Genomic DNA, 22,139 nt, shown 5'->3' with positions numbered 1-22,139 from the left:
ATTTAAAGTCCAACATAAGTGAAGCGACAATAAACAAACATACTATGTAAGTGTAGGTGTCCTTTATATTTTTTTTACTATTATTTTTATATTCGTTGTGTTTATTAATAATCACCACAAGATGGCAGTGAATTACCTATTTTTTTTAGAATAAAACAATATTTCAGCAAAATATAAATTTAGCATTACTAAAGTTTTAATTATAAGTCTATGTTTAAATATTTTATTAGGCTCCTCTTTCAAAAACATGTTTTATTGTGTCAGTGCAGAGTATTCGATTAATTCTGCTTGGTTTTCTCTTATTTACCTTCCCTCCTTATTTGTTTTCCATTCTAATATAACAGTGATGTCCAGTAATTATTGAGATGGTCTATTTTTTTATATAAAAATACTTGAAAATACAAATTACTCTTTCATAATTTGGATAGAGAATGTAATTGACACTTTTAAATTAACTTCTCTAATTAAATTGATTTTGTTCTTCATTTGTTGAAAAGCATATGTACATATCATCTGCAGTAGCAATGCAGTGATGGAGCTAGCAAATGATTGGTGACTACACATATTTGTCTCCTGTCATTGACTCACCAGTTGTGTTCAGCTAACTCCCAGTAATGCGTTGCTGCTCTAGAGCTAAGTTTACCCATTTACAGGGGTTACAAACATACGCCTAGTTTACAAGTTTTGCGGTAAGAGGGGTGCGTTGCTAACTTGCAGTTTATTCTCACCGCTTACTTACCTGCAGCGCTGGTATTACGGGTTTTTATCAATCTGGCGTTATCAGACAAGAAGTGATCGTAGAGCAAAATTGTGCTCCACACTACACTCCAATGCTTAAGTCAGCGGTGAGCTGGTTGTACGTGCTCATGCACAATTTCCCCATAGACATCAATGGGGAGAGCCGGCTGAGAAAAAGTCTAACACCTGCCAAAAAGCAGCGTAAAACTCAGCAACGCAGCCCCATTGATTTCTATGGGGAAATAAAAGTTATGTTTACACCTAACACCCTAACATGAACCCCGAGTCTAAACAACCCTAATCTTACATTTATTAACCCCAAATCTGCCGCTCCGGACATCGCCGACACCTACATTATATTTATTACCCCCTAATCTACCGCTCCGGACATCGCCGCCACTTTAATAAACATATAACCCCTAAACCGCAGCACTCCTGCCTCGCAAACATTTGTTAGATATTATTAACCCCTAATCTGCTGTCCCCAACGTTGCCGCCACTATACTAAATGTATTAACCCTTAAACCTAAGTCTAACCCTAACACCCACTAACTTAAATATAATTTAAATAAATCTAAATAAAACCTACTATTATTACCTAAATTATTCCTATTTAAAACTAAATACTTACCTATAAAATAAACCCTAAGCTAGTTACAATATAACTAATAGTTACATTGTAGCTAGCTTAGGTTTTATTTTTATTTTACAGGCAAGTTTGTCTTTATTTTAACTAGGTAGACTAGTTACTAAAAAGTTATTAACTATTTAATAACTAACTAGCTAAAATAAAGAAAATTTACCTGTAAAATAAAACCTAACCCAAGATACACTAACACCTAACCTAGCACTACAATTAAATAAATTACCTAAATGGAATACAATTAAATAAATTAAATAAAATTAGCTAAATTACAAAAAAAAACCCCACTAAATTACAGAAAATAAAAAACAAATTACAAGATCTTTAAACTAATTACACCTAATCTAAAAATAAATAAAGCCCCCCCCAAAATAAAAAAAAACCCTAAACTAAACTATCAATAGCCCTTAAAAGGGCCTTTTGTGGGGCATTGCCGCAAAGAAATCAGCTCTTTTACCTGTAAAAAAAATACAAACAACCCCCCAACAGTAAAAACCACCACCCACACAACCAACCCCCCAAATAAAACCCTAACTAAAAAAAAAATAAGCTCCCCATTGCCCTGAAAAGGGCATTTGGATGGGCATTGCCCTTATAAGGGCATTTAGCTCTATTGCTACTCAAAGCCCTAACCTAAAAATAAAACCCACCCAATACACCCTTAAAAAACCCTAACACTAACCCCCGAAGATCCACTTACCGGGAAAAGTCTTCATCCAAGCGGCAAGATGTCCTCAACGAAGCCGGCAGAAGTGGTCCTCCAGACGGGCAGAAGTATTCATCCAGACAGCATCTTCTATCTTCATCCTTCCGACGCGGAGCCGGTCCATCTTCAAGAAATCCGGCGCGGAGCATCCTCTTCAATCGACATCTTCTTCTGGAATGAAGGAACCTTTAAGTGATGTCATTCAAGATGGCATCCCTTAGTTTCCGATTGGCTTATAGAATTCTATCAGCCAATCGGAATTAAGGTTGAAAAAATCCTATTGGCTGATGCAATCAGCCAATAGGATTGAAGTTCAATCCTATTGGCTGATCCAATCAGCCAATAGAATTGAGCTCGCATTCTATTGGCTGATTGGATCAGCCAGTAGAATGTGAGCTCAATCCTATTGGCTGATTGCATAAGCCAATAGGATTTTTTCAACCTTAATTCCGATTGGCTTATAGAATTCTATCAGCCAATTGGAATCTAAGGGACGCCATCTTGGATGATGTCACTTAAAGGTACCTTCATTCAAGAAGAAGACGTCGATTGAAGAGGATGCTCCGCGCCGGATGTCTTGAAGATGGACCCGCTCCGTGTCGGAAGGATGAAGATAGAAGATGCCGTCTGGATGAAGAGTTCTGCCCGTCTCAAGGACCACTTCTGCCCATCTGGAGGACCACTTCTGCCAGCTTTGTTGAGGAGATCTTGCCACTTGGATGAAGACTTCTCCCTGTAAGTGAATCTTCGAGGGTTAGTGTTAGGATTTTTTAAGGGTGTATTGGGTGGGTTTTATTTTTAGGTTAGGGCTTTGGGCAGCAATAGAGCTAAATGCCCTTTTAAGGGCAATGCCCACCCAAATGCCACTACTGACTTTAAAATGAGTTAGGAATCTTGGCGGTAGAGGGTGTACCGCTCACTTTTTGGCATCCCCCAATAAACTCGTAAGTCCCATTGAAAAAAGACTTTACGAAATTTACGTAAGTTGATTTCCGTTAAGGCCAAAAAAGTGTGCGTTGACCCTAAACCTGCAAGACTCGTAATACCAGCGGGCATAAAAAAGCAGCGTTAGGACCTGCTAATGCTGCTTTTTCAGCTTACCGCAAAACTCATAATCTAGCCGATAGTTACATGTAAGCAATAGTGCAATAATAAAATGTTATAACATATTAGAGTATTTATTTTTGAGACTTTTAGCTTCCTTTAACAAAATGTAAGTTCAATTATTGAACAGTAATTTTTTACTAAATAAATTATCACATCTGTGCAAGATGCCTGTAGTGATGCAGATGATACATTTACATTTTTATTTAAACTTGAATCCATGTATATAAGAAATGCCCATCTTACTCCATATTCATACAATGTGTCACCCAGAACTGGTTAAGTTTTTATTTAAAGGGACATATTAGTTAAAAGAAGTCTGAAAACACTAAGGGCCAGATTATGGGTCCGATTTATCACGACCCAAATGAGGCCGTATACTCCTGTTTCTGCACGCCGGAAAGAGGAGTTAAGAAGCAGCGATCTTAAGACCGCTGCTCCTTAACTCGTCCACCACCTCTGAGGCTGCGGACATTAATTCACCCAATCTCATATGATCGGGTAGATTGAAACCACCTGCTAGCAGCCAGTTGGCCACAAATCTGCAGGGGACAGCATTGCACTAGCGGTTCACCAGAACTGCTTGTGCAATTAAAAACGCAACAGCGTATGCTGTCGTCATTTATCAATGCCTGGCGGACATGATCGCTATAGTGGATCATGTCCGCCAGACACTTAATAAATCGGCCGCTATGAGTGGAGTGCAAAATATCGCTTACGCGAGTGCAATATTTGCGCTCCACTCAGTAATACTAGCGCATGCAAATGAGCGCTGGTATTACAAGTAAAGCGCAATGTGAACACGGCCTCGCGTTAACATCGCATGGAAGCTTTGAGCTCACAATCTAGCCTAAATTGATTCACTGGCACTGTGAAGCAGGTTGGATGGATTAAATTGACTCACACACCCAACCAGTGCAATATCCCTTATATCACCATGAAAAAAAGAAGAGATTTATATGCCGCACCCTACTATTTAAAATTTTACTTTTATTCAGAAAACATAATAAAATTCTAATTAGAGAAAAATGTGATTTCCTAGAACTCCTATGATTGTGGTATTTTTTATATAGAGACGATGACTAGAAATCTTCGCATTCATTCTGAGAATAAGAGGCACACACTGCTAAAGTATATATCACTAATCTACTACCAGTGGTGAGTATGGAGAACATGTTGTATTAAATCTTATACTTTTATAAGTAAGTGGATTTATTTAAATTGGCATATATTATTAATAAAACATGTTGGTAAATATAAAGTAAATTCCTCTTGTTTCTATTCTATTCTATGTAAGTCATGCAATAAATTATTAATGACTAAGCGATAAGCCTGCCCAGAGGACAGTCTATCATTAAAAAATACAATCCCCCAAACTAATGTTACAAAAAATAAAATAGTTAAATTACAAAAAAATAAACAAAGCTATCCAAAATAAAAAATGTAAACCTAAACTAATACCCCTATAAAATAACCTCCCCCCGCCAAATAAAAACACCCCCTAATCTAAAACTAATCTACTTATAGCCCTTAAAAGGTTTTTTTGTAGAGCATTGCCCTAAACAGCTGTTTTACTTAAAAGATTTTTAGCAATTACCCCCTAACATTAAACCCCCCCCACCCAACCAACCCCCCAAAATAAAAAAACCTAACACTTAAAAAACCTAAGCTACCCATTGCCCTTAAAGGGGCATTTGTATGGGCATTGCCCTTAAAAGGCTATTCAACTATTTTACTGCCCTTAAAAGCGGAATCAGCTCTTTTACAGCCCATTAAATCCCTAGTCTTAAAGTGAAGGTCAACTTAAAAGTACAGCCTCACGGCATTGCATAGACTTATAGAAATGAGTAGGAGTTGAAGTCATGAATTTTTAAAAATCTATTTATTTTCTTATATTTTTACCTTTAAACTGCTCTGCCGATAAGCGCAGCACTCCCTCCCGCCATCTTGTCTAATTGATTGACAGATGACAGTTCTTAAACCAACTAATCCTTGTTTACCCCCTCCCCCGGGGGGGGTTCAGCCCCTTTGCGTAAATGCCAATGCCGTGAGGCTGTACTTTTAAGTTGACCTTCACTTTATTAAAAAAAAAAAATCCTTAGACTAAGCCCCAAATGGGTACTCATCATTCCTGAAGTCCGGCGGTGAAGGTCTTCTTCCATGCGGCTCCATCATCTTCTATCTTCATCTGGAGCGAAGGTAACGCAGAGCGGAGGTGCGGAGCGATCTTCCCGATGCCCGGATCTGTAGCGGCCGTCCTCAGCAGCGGTCTTCAACGGCTGCGATCCTCAGCGGCTTGGAGGCTCCTCTTCATCCGATCTCCGTCATACACTGATGGTTTTCTACACTTCCGGGAAGCTAAACACACGTGAAGACAGGAAGTGACAAATTAAAGCAAGCGTGTGCGTTACAAACAAGTCCTGAATTCAGACGACAATACACTGTGTCTGCCAGTGCTTCGAAATACCAAGTTACACTGTGGGGATTTGATTTACTGCCTCAGTCTACAGCACAACTGATTCATCTTCTGGTTCACTTGACTGATTATTTGGCGGATGTGGAGTTTGCAGCTCTGTATGGAGGTTTACTTTGAATGGTGACTACTTACCTCATATTGATTGAGGTCCCTGTAAGTAAGTGTTTGGGGATAGGGGAGTTGTGACCCCATAATCTTTGCATCACATTCCCACGGAAGAAAGGCGCAGACACACATTTTTCTGTATACATTCCTTGTGGATGCAACTTGGGAGTCTTCACACACTTTTTCATTCAGCTGCCAGTGCCTATCTTCTGATTCATTATATCTTTTAGATTTTTCTGCTTATATTTTATTTATATTTTGAATATATTTTGCTCACTATACAGTATTGGTGACATTAGTTTACTGTTGCATGTGCCCTTGAGTGGCATATAGGATAGCGCGGTCATCATATCTTCTCTTTATATTTATATATATATATATGTATGTGTGTGTATATATATATATATATATATGAATGAAACTATATAGGTATATACAGATATACATAGGAATATATATTTTTTAAAAATACATAGAATATTTTCCCCTGTGTGAAGAACATTGGAATGTAAAACACATTATTAAACAAAGGCTCCCCTTGTGTTAGGATAAATAGATTGTTGCCTAAGGCCTCACTTTAGCAGGGGCCACACAATCAGGGTTTTAAAAACTGTCATTAAATGTCTTTAAAGGTTTGTTACCTGCATTCAGGGCTCGATGATTGAAATCTCTCTGGGCTGGCGAGATTATTAAAGAATGCTCACCAGTCCTATTTCCCTGGTGGAAAACAGGGTGTCTTACTAAGGGGCGTATATTGCATTTTCATATGAAAGGTGCAAAATAAAATTTGTATTTTAAACATCATACAAAACAACAATTTGAACCATTAACACAGAAATAAGCAGGGAAAAATTGTATTGATAAGGTGCATTAAAAACTGTAACAACAATGGAATTTTGCTAAAAAAGTTAAATTATTATGTAATTTACACAGGAATAAATCATATTAAATATGCACAGTGTAAATTGCAATTTTAGTGCACTGGATGTGCAAAAATCACACAGAAACGTATACTTATATATACAAAATGTAAAGCGTAATTGTTGTTTTTTTGTAAAATGGGCTGAACATGGGCATTCCATAGGCGTATATGAAAATGTCTCTCTAATCCCAGCATGATTTTGTAAAGATTATCGCACTGTAGATCTCAGTTTTTTCTCGCCAACTAAAAGGTTGCAAGCTTTCCTCAAAACAATATTATAACCCTTATAGGAAAACAAGTGCATACGAAAATATAGGTGAATGTAAGATGCTCTATGCAGAAAGCAGCATAATGTGAGTTATATTGGCTGCAGGATTTAATTTTTAAAGTGCTCTCCCTGCTCCCTGATAAATTCGCTCTAAGGAGCAAAGTGTCTCTATCCAGCGAGATCCATTACTTTCAATAGGAGCCATCTCGCCACTCACCCCTTTTTTACAATCATTGCAGCTGGGCAGCCCTGCGAGAGTTACAAGAAAAACTAGGTTTGATCTGGCAACGTTTATATCATCTAGTCCTCAGTCATAGGGGCATATTTATAAAAGTACGGGCCGACATGATACATAGAAACATATATATTGATGGCAGATAAGAGCCATAGGCCCAGCAAGTCTGCCCGACCTTACCTAACAGTATAAACTTATCTAGTTTGTAGGATAGCCTTATGCTTGTCCCATGCATTTTAAAGTCCCCCACAGTGTTTGTCGTTACTACCTCTTGAGGGAGTTTATTCCATAAATCAATCACTTTTTCCTGAATCTACTATTTATGTAAAATACCCACAGCCTCAGTTTTACGATGTAGCGTATTGTCAGATTACTTTTGTGTTTAGCCTCTGAATTTAGAATATAGCAGTTTAGAATGAGTTTTATATATATGGGTATGTAACACAAAGTTGGTAACTGGGTCGCCTAAGTGACCAACTGTGTGTGTTAATATTGCCCAGGTAACTTATATCACATATATATGTTTACTTTGTATGTGATGAGAGTTTAGCGGGCTTAAATAGAAGTTACAGCACAAAAAGATGTATAATTGTAGCGTGGAGAGCGGAACAGCTATTGACAATTGTAGATTGACTTATAACAGCGATGTACACTAATAACAACCTTTAGCGTTATTTGGTTATGAGCATATAACTTGTAACAGTTCACTTTCATACAACCTGAGCCCAAAGTACAGCGTGGAGAAGTTAGTGCGGTCGGCAATAGCTGATGACGTCAGCCGAATACACAGTGTGATGCGTGTGAGACAAGGTAGGAGCTGCGTCGCACAGTGAGTAGATGTGACAGGGAGCACAGGCGGCAGAGATAGGCACTTCGTTGGTGAGACGTAACTCGACCTCCGGTATTAGCTTGCTGAGGAACAGCAAGTAGGCAAGGGTATTTCTGGGCTAGTAAGGAATTTACTAGCAGACACGGAAAAAATTAACCAAGCAATGATGAGTGGAAGAGGAGGTGCTTAAATACCAGTGGTTAAGAGTGAAAGATGAATCCTTAAAGGGACAGAGGAGGCGAACCCTGACAGAGCCCCCCCCCCAAGGAAACCACTGCGAGGTTTCAAGGCACTGGTCTATCTGGGTTACGACGATGGAATAGGGAGACCAGACGTGGAGCCATGACATGAGTCGCAGGCTCCCAAGAATCTTCAGAGGCATCATAACCCTGCCAATGAACCAAATATTCAAGACGTCCATTCCTCATACGAGAGTCAACTATGCTCTGCACCTCATACTCTGGATCATCTGAGAGGTCGTGAGAGGCAAGGACATCAGACGAGGAGCTGGTAGATGAAACACAAGGCTTGATGAGTGACACATGAAAAGTCGGGTGGATTTTATAAGAGTCTGGTAATTTCAAGGTTACCGTGACAGGATTGGGCATGGCCAATATCTGAAATGGACCAACAAAGAGTTTAGCAAGTTTCTTTGATGGAACACGAAGCCTGAGGTTTTTTGTAGATAACCAAACCCTTTGTCCAATGCGATAAGTGGGTTGTTGTCGATGGCGGAGATCATATTGTCTCTTGTGAGATGCCTGGGCATGTTTTATGTTGTCTTTTATGATTGTGAAAGCTTTCGAAATGTCATTGATTGTGTCATTCACAATGGGGCAGGCTGATTCTACTCTGGGTAGCATATGACTTCTAGGATGCAAACCATTATTAATGTAAAATGGACTATACTTAGTAGAAGCATTAGGGGTGTTATTGTATGTGAACTCAGCGAGAGGTAAGAAAGTGTACCAGGATTCTTGTTGATGTGAACAATAACACCTGAGGTATTGCTCCAACCACTGGTTTGTTCTTTCAGTTTGCCCATTACACTGGGGATGATATGAGGTAGTTAACTTTCGGTCAATACCTAAAGCACTACAGAGTTCTTTCCAGAATCTAGAGGTAAACTGAGTACCCCTGTCGGAGAGTACACTGGTAGGTATGCCATGTAGTCGGATTATCTCTCTGATGAATAATTGAGCTGTAGTCAGAGCCGTAGGTACAGTGGGGGTCGGAATGAAATGTGCCATTTTAGAGAACATATCAACAACGACCATGATACATGTATGAGACGATGATTTGGGAAGATCTACTATAAAGTCAAGACTTACATCAGTCCAAGGAATATTTGGAACTGGATAAGGTTGTAGGAGACCCACTGGTTTCAGATGGGAAGGTTTGGAACTGGAGCAAATGTCACATTTGGAGATGTAATCTCTTACATAGGAACCCATGGAGGGCCACCAATATAAACGTTTGAGAATCGAATACGTTTTATGGAAACCAAGATGTCCAGCTAGTGGAGAATTATGTACTGTTTCAAGGAAACGGGACCTGAGATCTGTAGGAATATATAGCAATTGGTTGTGATAATACAAACCATCAGGAGCCAGATTGAGGGATGTGGTTGGTTTAGAAGAGTCATTAGCTTGTGAAGTTCTGAGATCTGCAGGTACTGTTGTGAGAGAGGCCAATATATTCTCCTTTGGAATAATGGTAGAAGGAGTATTATCAATGTCTGGTCGTTGATATAGGCGTGAGAGGGCATCAGCTTTGCCATTCTTGGATCCAGGCCTGTATGTTATGATGTATTGGAAGCGAGAGAAATAGAGGCTCCATCTGAGTTGCCTTGCTGAGAGAGTCCTGTTGGTTTGGAGATATTGTAAGTTCTTATGATCTGTCAGGATGACGACTGGGAAAACTGATCCCTCGAGGAGATGACGCCAATGGTCAAAAGATACTTTTATAGCAAGCAACTCCTTCTCACCTACTGGATAGTTTAGTTCTGCTGTTGTTAATACCCTTGAAAAAAATGCTACAGGGTGTATAGGTTCTGTAAAAGACTTCCTCTGTGAAAGAATTGCCCCCAAAGCAAAGTCAGAAGCATCGACCTCTAAAATAAATTGTGAATTAGTATCTGGGAACTGAAGGATAGGTGCAGTGGTAAAACGATCCTTTAAGGTATCAAATGCCTGTTGAGTAAGTGGGGTCCAATCAAATTTATTTTGTAACTTTGTTAAATCAGATAAGGGTTTTGACAATGAGGCAAATTTATGGATAAACTTGCGGTAAAAATTGGCGAAACCAAGAAATCTTTGTACGTCCTTCCTATTTTTTGGGATAGGCCATTGCTTAATGCAAGAGACCTTGGTTTCTTCCATCTCAATACCTGTGGGGGTGATGTGATATCCCAGGAAAGATACTTGGGTAACGTGGAACAAACATTTTTCAAGTTTGGCATACAAACTATGTGTACGTAAGCGGGTGAGGACATTTGTAACATGTTGTATATGTTCTTCAAGATTTTGTGAGAATATGAGTATATCATCTAGATACACCACGATGTATACATCTAATATATCACGGAAAATATCGTTAATGAAATTTTGAAATGTAGCCGGTGCGTTACACAAACCGAAAGGCATAACAGTATACTCAAACAACCCGTAACGGGTTCTAAATGCGGTTAGCCATTCGTCACCGGCACGGATTCTAATGAGGTTATAGGCCCCTCTTAGGTCCAATTTGGTGAAGACCTGAGCACCACGTAACCTCTCAATTAATTCGGGGATTAAAGGTAATGGGTACCTATTCTTAATTGTTTTCTTGTTGAGTTCCCTATAGTCTATGATAGGCCTGAGTGATCCATCTTTATTCTTTACAAAGAAAATACCAGCTCCTGCTGGCGAAGTGGAGGGTCTAATAAAACCCTTATCCAGATTTTCTTGTAAATAAGTTTTTAGATGATCTAACTCTGGTTTGGATAAGGGATATATGTGTCCATATGGTATACTGGAGCCAGGGAGTAGATCTATAGGGCAATCATATGCTCTGTGTGGAGGTAATGATAATGAGTCTTTCTTACTGAATACATCTCTAAAATTATCATAACATAGAGGGAGTTTAGGTTCCATAAGTACTGCAATGTGTTGTGGTGAAAAACAGTTGTTGGTACAATAATTGGAGTTAAGAGTGACAGAAAAATCTTTCCAATGGAGTGTAGGTTGGTGGGTCTTTAGCCAAGACATACCTAAAATGATAGGGAAAATAGGTGAGGTAATCACATTAAATGTTATGATTTCTGTATGACCTGTATCAGTAACCATAAGTAAGGGTGTCGTTTGTTGTCTCACAGGACCTGAGGAGAGAGGTGAACCATCAACAACGTTAAAAGAAAGTGGAACAGGTTTTAATTCAACAGGAATTTTATTGGTTCTCACATACTCCAAATCGACAAAGTTACCACATGCACCTGTATCGATTAAGGCTTCAGTTTTGACTGAGTGTCGATGCCACTGTAATGAAAGGGGTAGAAAAAAATAAGTGTTGGATTTTTCTTTTACATTATGATTATGTATAATTCTTCTGAACCTACCAGTCTTTTGTTTTAATAGTATTGGGCATGCCTTGACATCATGATCTCTGGCTGCGCAGTAGCTACAGAGACCCAGAAGGCGCCTTCTGTTTTTTTCTTGCTGAGTCAAAGGTCCCTTGATCGCTCCTATCTCCATTGGGACCTCATGATCCTGTTGTTTTAGCATGGTGGTAGGTGACGGTCTTTTTAAGGTACCAGAGTAGCCAGTTCTCTCGTGGCGGCGTTCCCTGATGCGTCTATCGATGGTAATGCTTAAGGTGTATAATTCCTCTAGTGTGGGAGGTATGCCAATCCTAGATAACTCATCCTTTATGTCATCTGACAAACCAATTCGGAAATGGTTCTTGAGGGACGGCTCATTCCATTGAGAGTCCCTAGCATGTATCTTGAACTGTGCAATATAGTCCTCTACAGGTTGCCTATTTTGTTTTAGGGCTCTAATGGATGCTTCAGCTGAGCTTTGCTTGAAAGGATCGTCATACAGAGATGACATCTCTTTTAAGAAATCATCCAGTGAGTTAAGGATTGGATCTTGTGTTTCATAATATGTGTCAGCCCATGCACGGGGCTCAGCCCTGAGAAACGATATAATAGTCAAAACCTTTAATCTATCTGTTCTATAAGTGGTTGGTTTAAGTTCAAAAAGCAATAGACATGAGTTTTTGAACTCTCTGAATTGGGTTCTGTTTCCTGAGAATTTCTCAGGGAGGCTGATCTGTGGTTCAGGCAGCTGCATATTAGAATTAGATTTTGTGTTGTATAAATCTCTGAGACATGTTTTTACTGTCTCATTATCACTCTGTAAATCTCTGATACTTTGTGTGAGACTATCAATGCGCTGTGAAATATTAGTGAACTGATCTGCTATTTCCTCAGAAGACATTTTTAAGGCTTGGTTAATATGTCAGATTACTTTTGTGTTTAGCCTCTGAATTTAGAATATAGCAGTTTAGAATGAGTTTTATATATATGGGTATGTAACACAAAGTTGGTAACTGGGTCGCCTAAGTGACCAACTGTGTGTGTTAATATTGCCCAGGTAACTTATATCACATATATATGTTTACTTTGTATGTGATGAGAGTTTAGCGGGCTTAAATAGAAGTTACAGCACAAAAAGATGTATAATTGTAGCGTGGAGAGCGGAACAGCTATTGACAATTGTAGATTGACTTATAACAGCGATGTACACTAATAACAACCTTTAGCGTTATTTGGTTATGAGCATATAACTTGTAACAGTTCACTTTCATACAACCTGAGCCCAAAGTACAGCGTGGAGAAGTTAGTGCGGTCGGCAATAGCTGATGACGTCAGCCGAATACACAGTGTGATGCGTGTGAGACAAGGTAGGAGCTGCGTCGCACAGTGAGTAGATGTGACAGGGAGCACAGGCGGCAGAGATAGGCACTTCGTTGGTGAGACGTAACTCGACCTCCGGTATTAGCTTGCTGAGGAACAGCAAGTAGGCAAGGGTATTTCTGGGCTAGTAAGGAATTTACTAGCAGACACGGAAAAAATTAACCAAGCAATGATGAGTGGAAGAGGAGGTGCTTAAATACCAGTGGTTAAGAGTGAAAGATGAATCCTTAAAGGGACAGAGGAGGCGAACCCTGACACGTATCATGTCCGCTGCACAACAATAAAGGACGACAGCATACGCTGTAGGCATTTATCATTGCACAAGCAGTTCACCAGAACTGCTTGTGCAATACCGCCCCCTGCAGATTCACGGCCAATTGGCCTCTAGCAGGGAGTGTCAATCAATCTGATCGTATTCGATCTGGTTGATTTCTGTCCGCCGCCTCAGATCAGGCGGACAAGTTATGTTTCCGGTGAGCCTTCCATCAAGCTCTATTCAGAGCTTGATAATTCGGCCCCACAGTCTGCATACAGGCTTCTCTAATTACAAACAGCAGGCCGGGCATGCAACCTGTAGGAGCCCTGATGTGCGGTATGACAAAGCTGCAATGAGAGAAACCACTGTAAACTAAATGTTATATGAAGTGAATAACAAGAAATGATGCACACTACTGTGTGTTTGATAAACTACTGATAAAGCAAATGTTAAATAACATATAGAAGCCAATACAGAAAAAAAAAACTTCTATATAAAAGGTGGCTGTTAATTGGCTTGCTTTGGATGTCAATCAAAGTAATGGACAAATCAAATTGCACCGGGAGGTATCAATATTGGAATAGTAATATATAAAACAGGATATAAAACAGGATTTACAGAAGGAATTCAATCTCTTATCTCATTGCAGAGTTATATCTGTAAAAGAGGTAAAGTGATTTATGCATGTGTCAAAACAGTATTTATGGTATTTTAATAACAATATATATATTATATTTTTCTTGTGAACTCATTTTCACAGAAATGATATGAAAAGAAAATAGATATTGTATAAAATATAACTATTTTCAGAAGAAATGTTGAATATTTTTTTAAGTATTCCTAGATTTTTCTTTTTTTAACAAATGTTAATTTTGTGTGTGCGTGTGGTGTGCATCTCTACATAAATGTATGTTTGTGTGTGTGGAGAGCATGTGTGTATATATTAGGTGTGAGCATGTGTATGTATATGTATATGTGTGTGTGTGTGTGCCTGCGTGCATATGGGATACATGTGTGTGTATATATGTTTATGTACGTGAGTATGATGTGTATATGTGTGTATGTGCTTATGGTGTGCACAGTCCTGTCAAATCACACAATCCTGCACAATGTTATCTATATGACACACATGAAGTAACGTTGTCTAGCTGTGAAAAATTGTTAAAATGCACTGAGATAAGAGGTGGCCTTCAAAGGCTTAGACATTAGCAAATGAGCCTACCTAATTTTAGCTTTCAACAAAGAATACCAAGAGAACACAGCAAATGTGATGATGAAAGTAAATAGGAAAGTTGTTTAAAATTGCATGCCCTAAATGAATCATGAAAGTTTAATTTTTATTTGACTGTCCCTATAAATTGATTGGTAAAGTCGATCGATATGGAACATCTACTGTTAAGTAGAATTAAAAATTAACATAACTTTCATTCCTGATCTTTTTTTTTTTTGAGCAAAACAAGAGTTATCGCTAAATGTTCTGTATTTCTCATACCGGTCCTCCTCCGTGCTCCGATGTGCTCTTTTTTTCCATTCTTCAAACGTCCAATTGATTTTTTGGCCCTTAGGCGGCCAGCTCCAAAGATATAACACTCTTTTCATCCATTGTGCATGCGGTTCTTTTTGTTCATGCTAGCTGGCTTCATGTAGAATGCATGCACAGTACTAACAATAGGTTATTGACCATAGTGAAGTGCAAGCATTGGGGCACAGAAATAGCGCTGCATTGCTGCTTATTATAAAATAACTGCTTAATGAATGAAAAATTATTTTAACAACAACAACTGCCAAGATGTAAATTCTCATTTATTGAGGGGAATTAGGCTTTCAAGAACAAATCGTGTAATACAATGTGCCCATTATAATTTTCTTTAAATAATCCTTTGTTGCAGCAAAAAGGTTACCACACGCCATAAATCTTGTGATATTTAGACATTATTATAACCCATTCCATTCAAATACCTTCTCATATACCTTTTAATTATGTTTTTTTTCTTTTTTAATATTTGTATGAATAGTTTTTGTTAGAAATTATATATATATATATATATATATATATATATATATATATATATATATATATATATATCAGTGCAACACTTTATTTTAATGTATTTATGTTGTGTTTTGTGCAACTTTTTATTTAGCCCTAATTCTTTACGACAGGTCTTCAGTCATGCTAGCCACATTTTTTGTGAATTTTCTAACCCATAAAATATGTTTGGCATGGTTTGTTTATGTTTTTTTATATAGCTCAAACAAGGTCTGTCATTCCAGCAAATTTGTGTTTGTAAATGTAAATGAAAACATATATTTACACAAGTCTGTGTCTTGATTCTTATGATAGTTCAGTCACACACTTGGATACCTAATTTTGTATTTGTTATTTTTTTCCAGAAAAGCTTACAAAGACACAAACATCTAAATACACTTACTACATCTACAAATGGGACTGTTCCTGCATATTATGGTGTTAATCAATTTTCTGACTTGTCAGCTGAAGAATTTTCTAGTAAGTCAAAAGCTATTTTATATGTATAAAATGCATTTTGACTTTTATTTATGTATTATTTTTACCCTTGCATTGATTAAAAACAGGGATTACAAATGTCTTACCTTAAATACAATAAGTTCTATGTATACACTCAATTCATTAAAATCATTTAATAAAGATTACTGTCCTTACTCTAGGCTGATGGACAGGGACAGGACAAGACTAACGTATGAAGCTTTAAGTGACTACTTTGGCTCTCCTGTTGCATCTTTTGTACTTTAAAGTAGACTGGAGGCAAACATAAAAGATATATATAATAATCACACAATCATGCTTTTGTGAATTATAATTCTGTGTTGCGTGTACAGATAGCATTCACTGTATTTAAAATAAGAATTTGCTAAATCTTTGTGAAAATTCACGATAACCGGTTAAACAAATTCCTTCCCCAACTTATATCAATGGATCAGGTCAGCTTTGTGACAGGAAGAAAAGTTAAAGACAACACCTTGAGAATAATGCAAATGATTGCCCATGCTAAATTGTATTCCCTGCACATGGCTCTGTTCTCGACTAACATGGAGAAGGCCTTTGACCGGGTCGGTTGGTCTTTTTTTCGAGAGTCCATGGTGAAAATGAACTTCGGCACTCCCTTTTAAATATAGTTTCGCTATATATTGTAATCCTAATTCCAGAGTGAGGGTGAATGGCGTCCTCTCTGACCCCTTTAGTATTCACAGCTAAATTTGGTAGGGGTGCCCTTGGCACACAAGGTTTGACTTAACTATAAGAGAACTATAAGATATAAGATAACTATAAGAGTGGGAGAACAAACCTGCGTTGCACGTGGATGATATTTTGTTCACACTCACAAACGTTGAAACCGATATCCCTGAGCAATCGCTTAAGATAGAACTTTATGGGAGGGTCTCTATTTTCCACCTTAATTTGACAAAATCAGAACTATTAAATATATTAACTCTGCAATCCGGCATTGACTGTTAGTACTCCACTTGTAACCTGACCCAATAGTTTTACACAGTTAGGCGTAATGTTTTGTGGTACTAAGCTAACACCTAATCTTATAAATATTTTTTTATTTAGATTTATACTTGAAAAGCTACTCAACTAACTATACGTTAGATAAACCTATGAAGACTTCCACAGTGAACAACTCTTTACCTCTACGATTTGACTGGAAAGAAAAAAAATTTGTGACACAAGTCAAAAATCAATTGAGTGTAAGTTTTATTACTTATCCTACAAAATCATATTAATTACCTATTTTTTAAAATTGTTTAAACTTAAAGGACAGTGTAGGCCAAAATAAACTTTCATAATTCAGATAGAGCATGTAATTTTAAACAATTTTCCAATTTACTTTTATCACCAATTTTGCTTTGTTCTCTTGGTATTCTTAGTTGAAAGCTTAACCTAGGAGGTTCATATGCTAATTTCTTAGACCTTGAAGGCCACCTCTTTTCAGAATGCATTTTAACAGTTTTTCACCACTAGAGGGTGTTAGTTCACGTATTTCATATAGATAACATTGTGCTTGTGCATGTGAAGTTATCTGGGAGCAGGCACTGATTGGCTAGACAAATCATTGGGTAGGTTTTTATTAAAACACTGAGGGCCAGATTACAAGTGGAACGCTAAATATCACTTGCATGCACTGCGGCTGATTCCTTCCCTCAGCCACAGCACTAACAAGCCATTCATGGCTCCTACCTTGTGCATGCGGCATGGCCGACTTCCAGGCAGCTCATCTCCAACCTTCCTCCCTGCTCACAGAGCACACGCATTACTCCCCTCACCCTGTGGCGCACCACTGTAAAAAATGTGAGTGGAATGGCCAGCCTTCTTTATAACACGTGAATGCTGTACGCTCAAAGCAGCTGGTCGATCTGTTAATGGCCTCCCTCACAGCGTTGTCCCCAGACCCCAGCTTAGCAGCCCACCAAGAAATATCCCAGCAGGCCAATCTGGACCTGGGCATTTACATTATAGTCACTCCACACAGGTGCTGGTGTAAAACCTCATCTGGCCATCTAGCTGTTCACAGATTAGCCACTTAATCAAGTGTGCACTTCTATCTATGTGTGGCAGGTGGTACGGCTCTACAACACAATGTGTTGTGTAGTGTTGTGCTTACTTCCTGGTTTGGTTGATGGCACATTGAGGCTTCCATACAAGATGATGTCATCAAGTGGGCTGTGCTAAGAATCAGAACAGTACAGAAGACATCTTGTGACAGTTTGTGATGCAGTTATAAAGTACAAGTAACAAGAGCTGAACCTCAGGATCTGAGCTGCTAATAAGAAGTGTAATGTCAGCTACAGATCAGTGCAGCAGGATACAGCATCAGCTAGTCAGGGAGAGTAAGAACTGTCAGTTACACATGATTACAGTTATAAGTTTTATTGCAGGTATACAGTTTACAGTTATAGAGTTATAAGTTGCCCTGGATTACTATCTACAGAACAGACTTTATACAGCTGGTCAGGTAGTTCCCTTATCATCTTGCATACTACCTGGTACTGAGATTACTATAGTCCTGCATGTACAGTGTACAGGACTGATAATATAAGGAGTGCAGCAGCCATTCGTTATAAAGGACTATATATGTGTATATATCCATATTACTGTGTGCAAATCTACAGGAGCCACTTGTTATGTAATCCTGTAAACAAAATGCCAGTGTACACTCAGTGCATAATTTATATAAAAAGTTAATGTTTGCTATGTAAGGACAGCACATGTGTTTAGGAAAATCCACAAACAGGTGGCCATATGTGGCTCTGCACTGGCTCGGACAATGGTTAGAACATGCTAGTTATACACTTTTGAGAGGATTAAGTATACATTTTCACTGATAGGATTAAAATACAATGCAGCAAAATACAATGTTACTAATATTAGTGTTACTTTATGTAAATATGCATTTATTCAACTACAAAATAAATGATAAAAATAAATCTATGACAATAATGCAATTCTGCATTGTTGTAAAGCTTTAATAAGACCAAAATATTTTTTTTAATAAAGTTGGTGAAATGCATGAATTCTTGGTAGCTGCATCCTGACATCTCATTGATTTGCAAAGCAAAAACATTTTTCTCTACTATGTTTAGATACAGTTGTAAAATAATGAACTTTCATTTAATGACTTTTCATTTTCTTTCAGTGTGGAGCTTGTTGGGCTTTTAGCATAGTAGGGGCCGTGGAATCTGCTTACCCACTATAGATTTTGATGTATTTAGAACTATTATGGATGTTAACAAATTAACACGTAATTTAACTTTGAAGAAATATTTTCACGGATTGAGTACACTTGATCATACCGATGTGCCAGTTACCCATGTTGATACTGATACCGGGGACCCAGTTGATTTTGAATATAAATGTGACACAGTCACACTGCAACAGCTGCAAATAGAATCAATGGGGAACTCGGGTAGTCGCAACATGGGTCCCAAATTTAAGGAGAAATCTAAATTCTACCCTATTCAGAACAGGGGATCAGTCATTGAAACATTTTACAACAGGGTCGAAAGAGATCTTTTACAACTAAAGGCCAATCAGCCCCCAAGTAAATTTAACTTGTCTCTTGCTGAGAAGAGTGCTTTGGCCTCTCTTAAAGAGGACCTTAGTCTGGTGATCAAAAATTCTGATAAAGGTGGAATGGTTGTGGTCATGGACCGACAACAATACATAGATGAAGGCCACAGACAACTATGTAATGAGAATAATTACTTAGTTTTACAAAGAGATCCCACCACTCACTTTCGTTCCAAATTAGTACATCTTTTGGATGATGGATTGGAACAAGGTTTTGTAGATCAGGCAACAATGGACTATTTGTTAGTTGATTGTCCGAAAATACCGTTGTTCCACCATTTACCTAAGACACATAAATCCCTGGAAAGTGTCCAGGGACGGCCTATAGTGAGTGGTGTGGAATCCCTTCTAGGTAATCTGTCAGAGTGGTTGGACTCAATCCTTCAACCCCTCGTTGTCACTCTCCATTCTTACATTAGGGATACCAAACATATCCTTAATGTTATGGATAATGTAAGATGGACACCACAATCTATCTGGCTCACAGTGGACGCAGTGTCGCTCTATTCCAGTATTCCACACTCTAAAGGGATAGAGGCCATTGCCTTTTTTCTGGAATACAATACAGATTACTCTGATGACTTCATTAAGTACATTTTGAAGGTCACCCTTTTTCTTTTGTCACACAATTTTTTCAAATTTGAGGATGTTTTCTATCTCCAGAGATGTGGTACCGCCATGGGGGCCAAATTTGCTCCCTCCTTTGCCAATCTTTTTTTGGGCTGGTGGGAGTTCTACCACATCTTTGGAGATAGAAACCCTTACAAGAAATGTATCTCCTTTTATAGGAGATACATAGATGATCTTCTTTTCATCTGGTCGGGTAATCAGTCTGACATTCAGGGATTCATTGACTATCTTAATCATAATGATATTGGACTAAGCTTCACTTTTGAAGCGAGTCAGAGTTCTATTAACTATCTGGATATTACATTGGAGGGCAGTTCAGATGGCAGAATACTTTCCAGGATTTTCAGAAAATCCATTTCAGGGAATTCCTTACTCTTAGGAACAAGCTGTCATCCCAGACATGTTCCCTTTGCCATTGCCAAAGGAGAATATACCAGGATTAAAAGGAACTGTACCTCCAATGAGGACTTTTGCAAGGAGGCAGAAAGATTGGAGATGAGATTAAAAGAGAGAAAGTATCCCAAAAAAGTGATCAAAAGGGCAAGAGAATCTGTACAGGTAACACCTAGAGAGAGCTTACTGAAAACTAAAGATAAGCACAGTACAACCAAACAGGGAATTACTTTTGTTACAACACACAGTACCCAATATCCTCAGGTATGTGAGATTATTAGGAAACATTTTCCAATATTGAAGGCAGAGGATAAATTGGTTGATACAGTCCGACAAGGGCTCAGATGTGCCTACAGGAAGAGCCCCACATTGGGCTCTATTCTCTCGCCAACCCTGTTAAAAACTAACAAAGATGAGAGGGGATCATGGTTGGTACATACTGGGATGTATAGATGCGGTCACAGGAAGTGCAAGCCCTGTGATTATGCCAAGGTGACAAAGGAATTTGTGAGTGCAAAAACGAGGAAAAGCTACAAAATCAATTCCTGTATGAATTGTAAAACGGAATCGGTAGTCTATATGATTGAATGCACATTGTGCCAGATTCAATATGTGGGACTCACCTCCAGAGACCTGAACTCTAGAATTAGGGAACATCTTTCCTCTTTCTCTACTAAGAGATCCACGACTCCAATAGTACAACACTTTGGAGTCTACCATGATAATAACCTCAAAGGATTTACATGGTGTGCTATTGAGAAAGTTTCTAGACCTGTGAGGGGGGGAAATTTGGACCAATTGCTAGCCAGACGCGAAGCTTTTTGGATTTTTACCTTAGGCACTCGGGTGCCTGATGGTCTAAATTCAAGATATGACGTAATGAACCTGTGGGAATAGTATTATGGTATTTCGTAATACACCTACCAATGATCTCCTAGTTTATTATAATGTAAGACTCATCGGTTGGTCATGTGTGCTTAACCTGTATCAAATCACATTAAATTACTATATGGGGATGTCCTATTTGTTTGCTTGTTGTCTTTATCATATGTTATTATGATGACGATTTGCCAAGACATCTTTATAACATATAGTATTTGACAGGTTACTATTCATTTAAAATTATAATTTAAAATTAAAATTATTTGCTTATTGCATGTTTTCATTCTTATAGGATTTGTTAATAGATTTATCTATTTTTGACATATGATATCAACTATTGTGGTATTTTATACTGAGGGTATTGTTTGAATTCTGTTGCCCATCAGTGCATTAGAGAGGATAAGAGCAATGATTCAACTCTTAGAGAATGAGGATATATTAATAGAGTCTCCTATGCGCACTATTTGGGCAATAGAATTTCTAGTAATATATAATTGATCACTAACCCTTAATATTTGACATTTTGTCTGTAATGCATAACACTATGTTGGTTATTCATATAATTATCACAGTATGTATATTACGTTTGTATGGGCTCAGACAATGTATTGCAATGTGCGGTTCTTACATTAGTGGGTTAACTTTACATACTGTTAGTATTGGTTAAACTTGAAGGCGTTGTTTTTCATGTGTGCGCCAATCACATTTGTTTTAACTAGTTTTAAACAGGTGTGGAGCACAGCACAGTAGGCTATGACTACGGATTTCATCCGAAACGCGTAAGCCAGACTGTGCTGCGCCTTCTACACCATACCCTATCCTTGCTGTGTTTGCCGATTTTAATCTGAATAAATAAAGGAATTAATTTTAAGGAAACAGCCCA

At 38.2% G+C, this 22,139-nt stretch overlaps 1 protein-coding gene across 1 annotated transcript in view; it reads left to right on the top strand.

The window, feature by feature from the left end:
- The window catches only part of CTSO (cathepsin O), a 149,629-nt gene that overhangs the window by 83,155 nt on the left and 44,335 nt on the right, over positions 1-22,139 (top strand). The window contains exons 2-4 of the mRNA XM_053703770.1: positions 15,634-15,748; positions 16,835-16,971; positions 18,918-18,968. Coding sequence (XP_053559745.1) covers positions 15,634-15,748; positions 16,835-16,971; positions 18,918-18,968 — 303 coding nt within the window. The remainder of the gene's footprint in view (positions 1-15,633; positions 15,749-16,834; positions 16,972-18,917; positions 18,969-22,139) is intronic.

Source organism: Bombina bombina, chromosome 2, assembly GCF_027579735.1.
Source record: "Bombina bombina isolate aBomBom1 chromosome 2, aBomBom1.pri, whole genome shotgun sequence".
NCBI classification, from domain to species: Eukaryota; Metazoa; Chordata; class Amphibia; order Anura; family Bombinatoridae; genus Bombina; species Bombina bombina.
The sequence above is the reverse complement of the archived record's forward strand: the minus strand, read 5'-3'. Positions and strand labels throughout refer to the sequence as shown.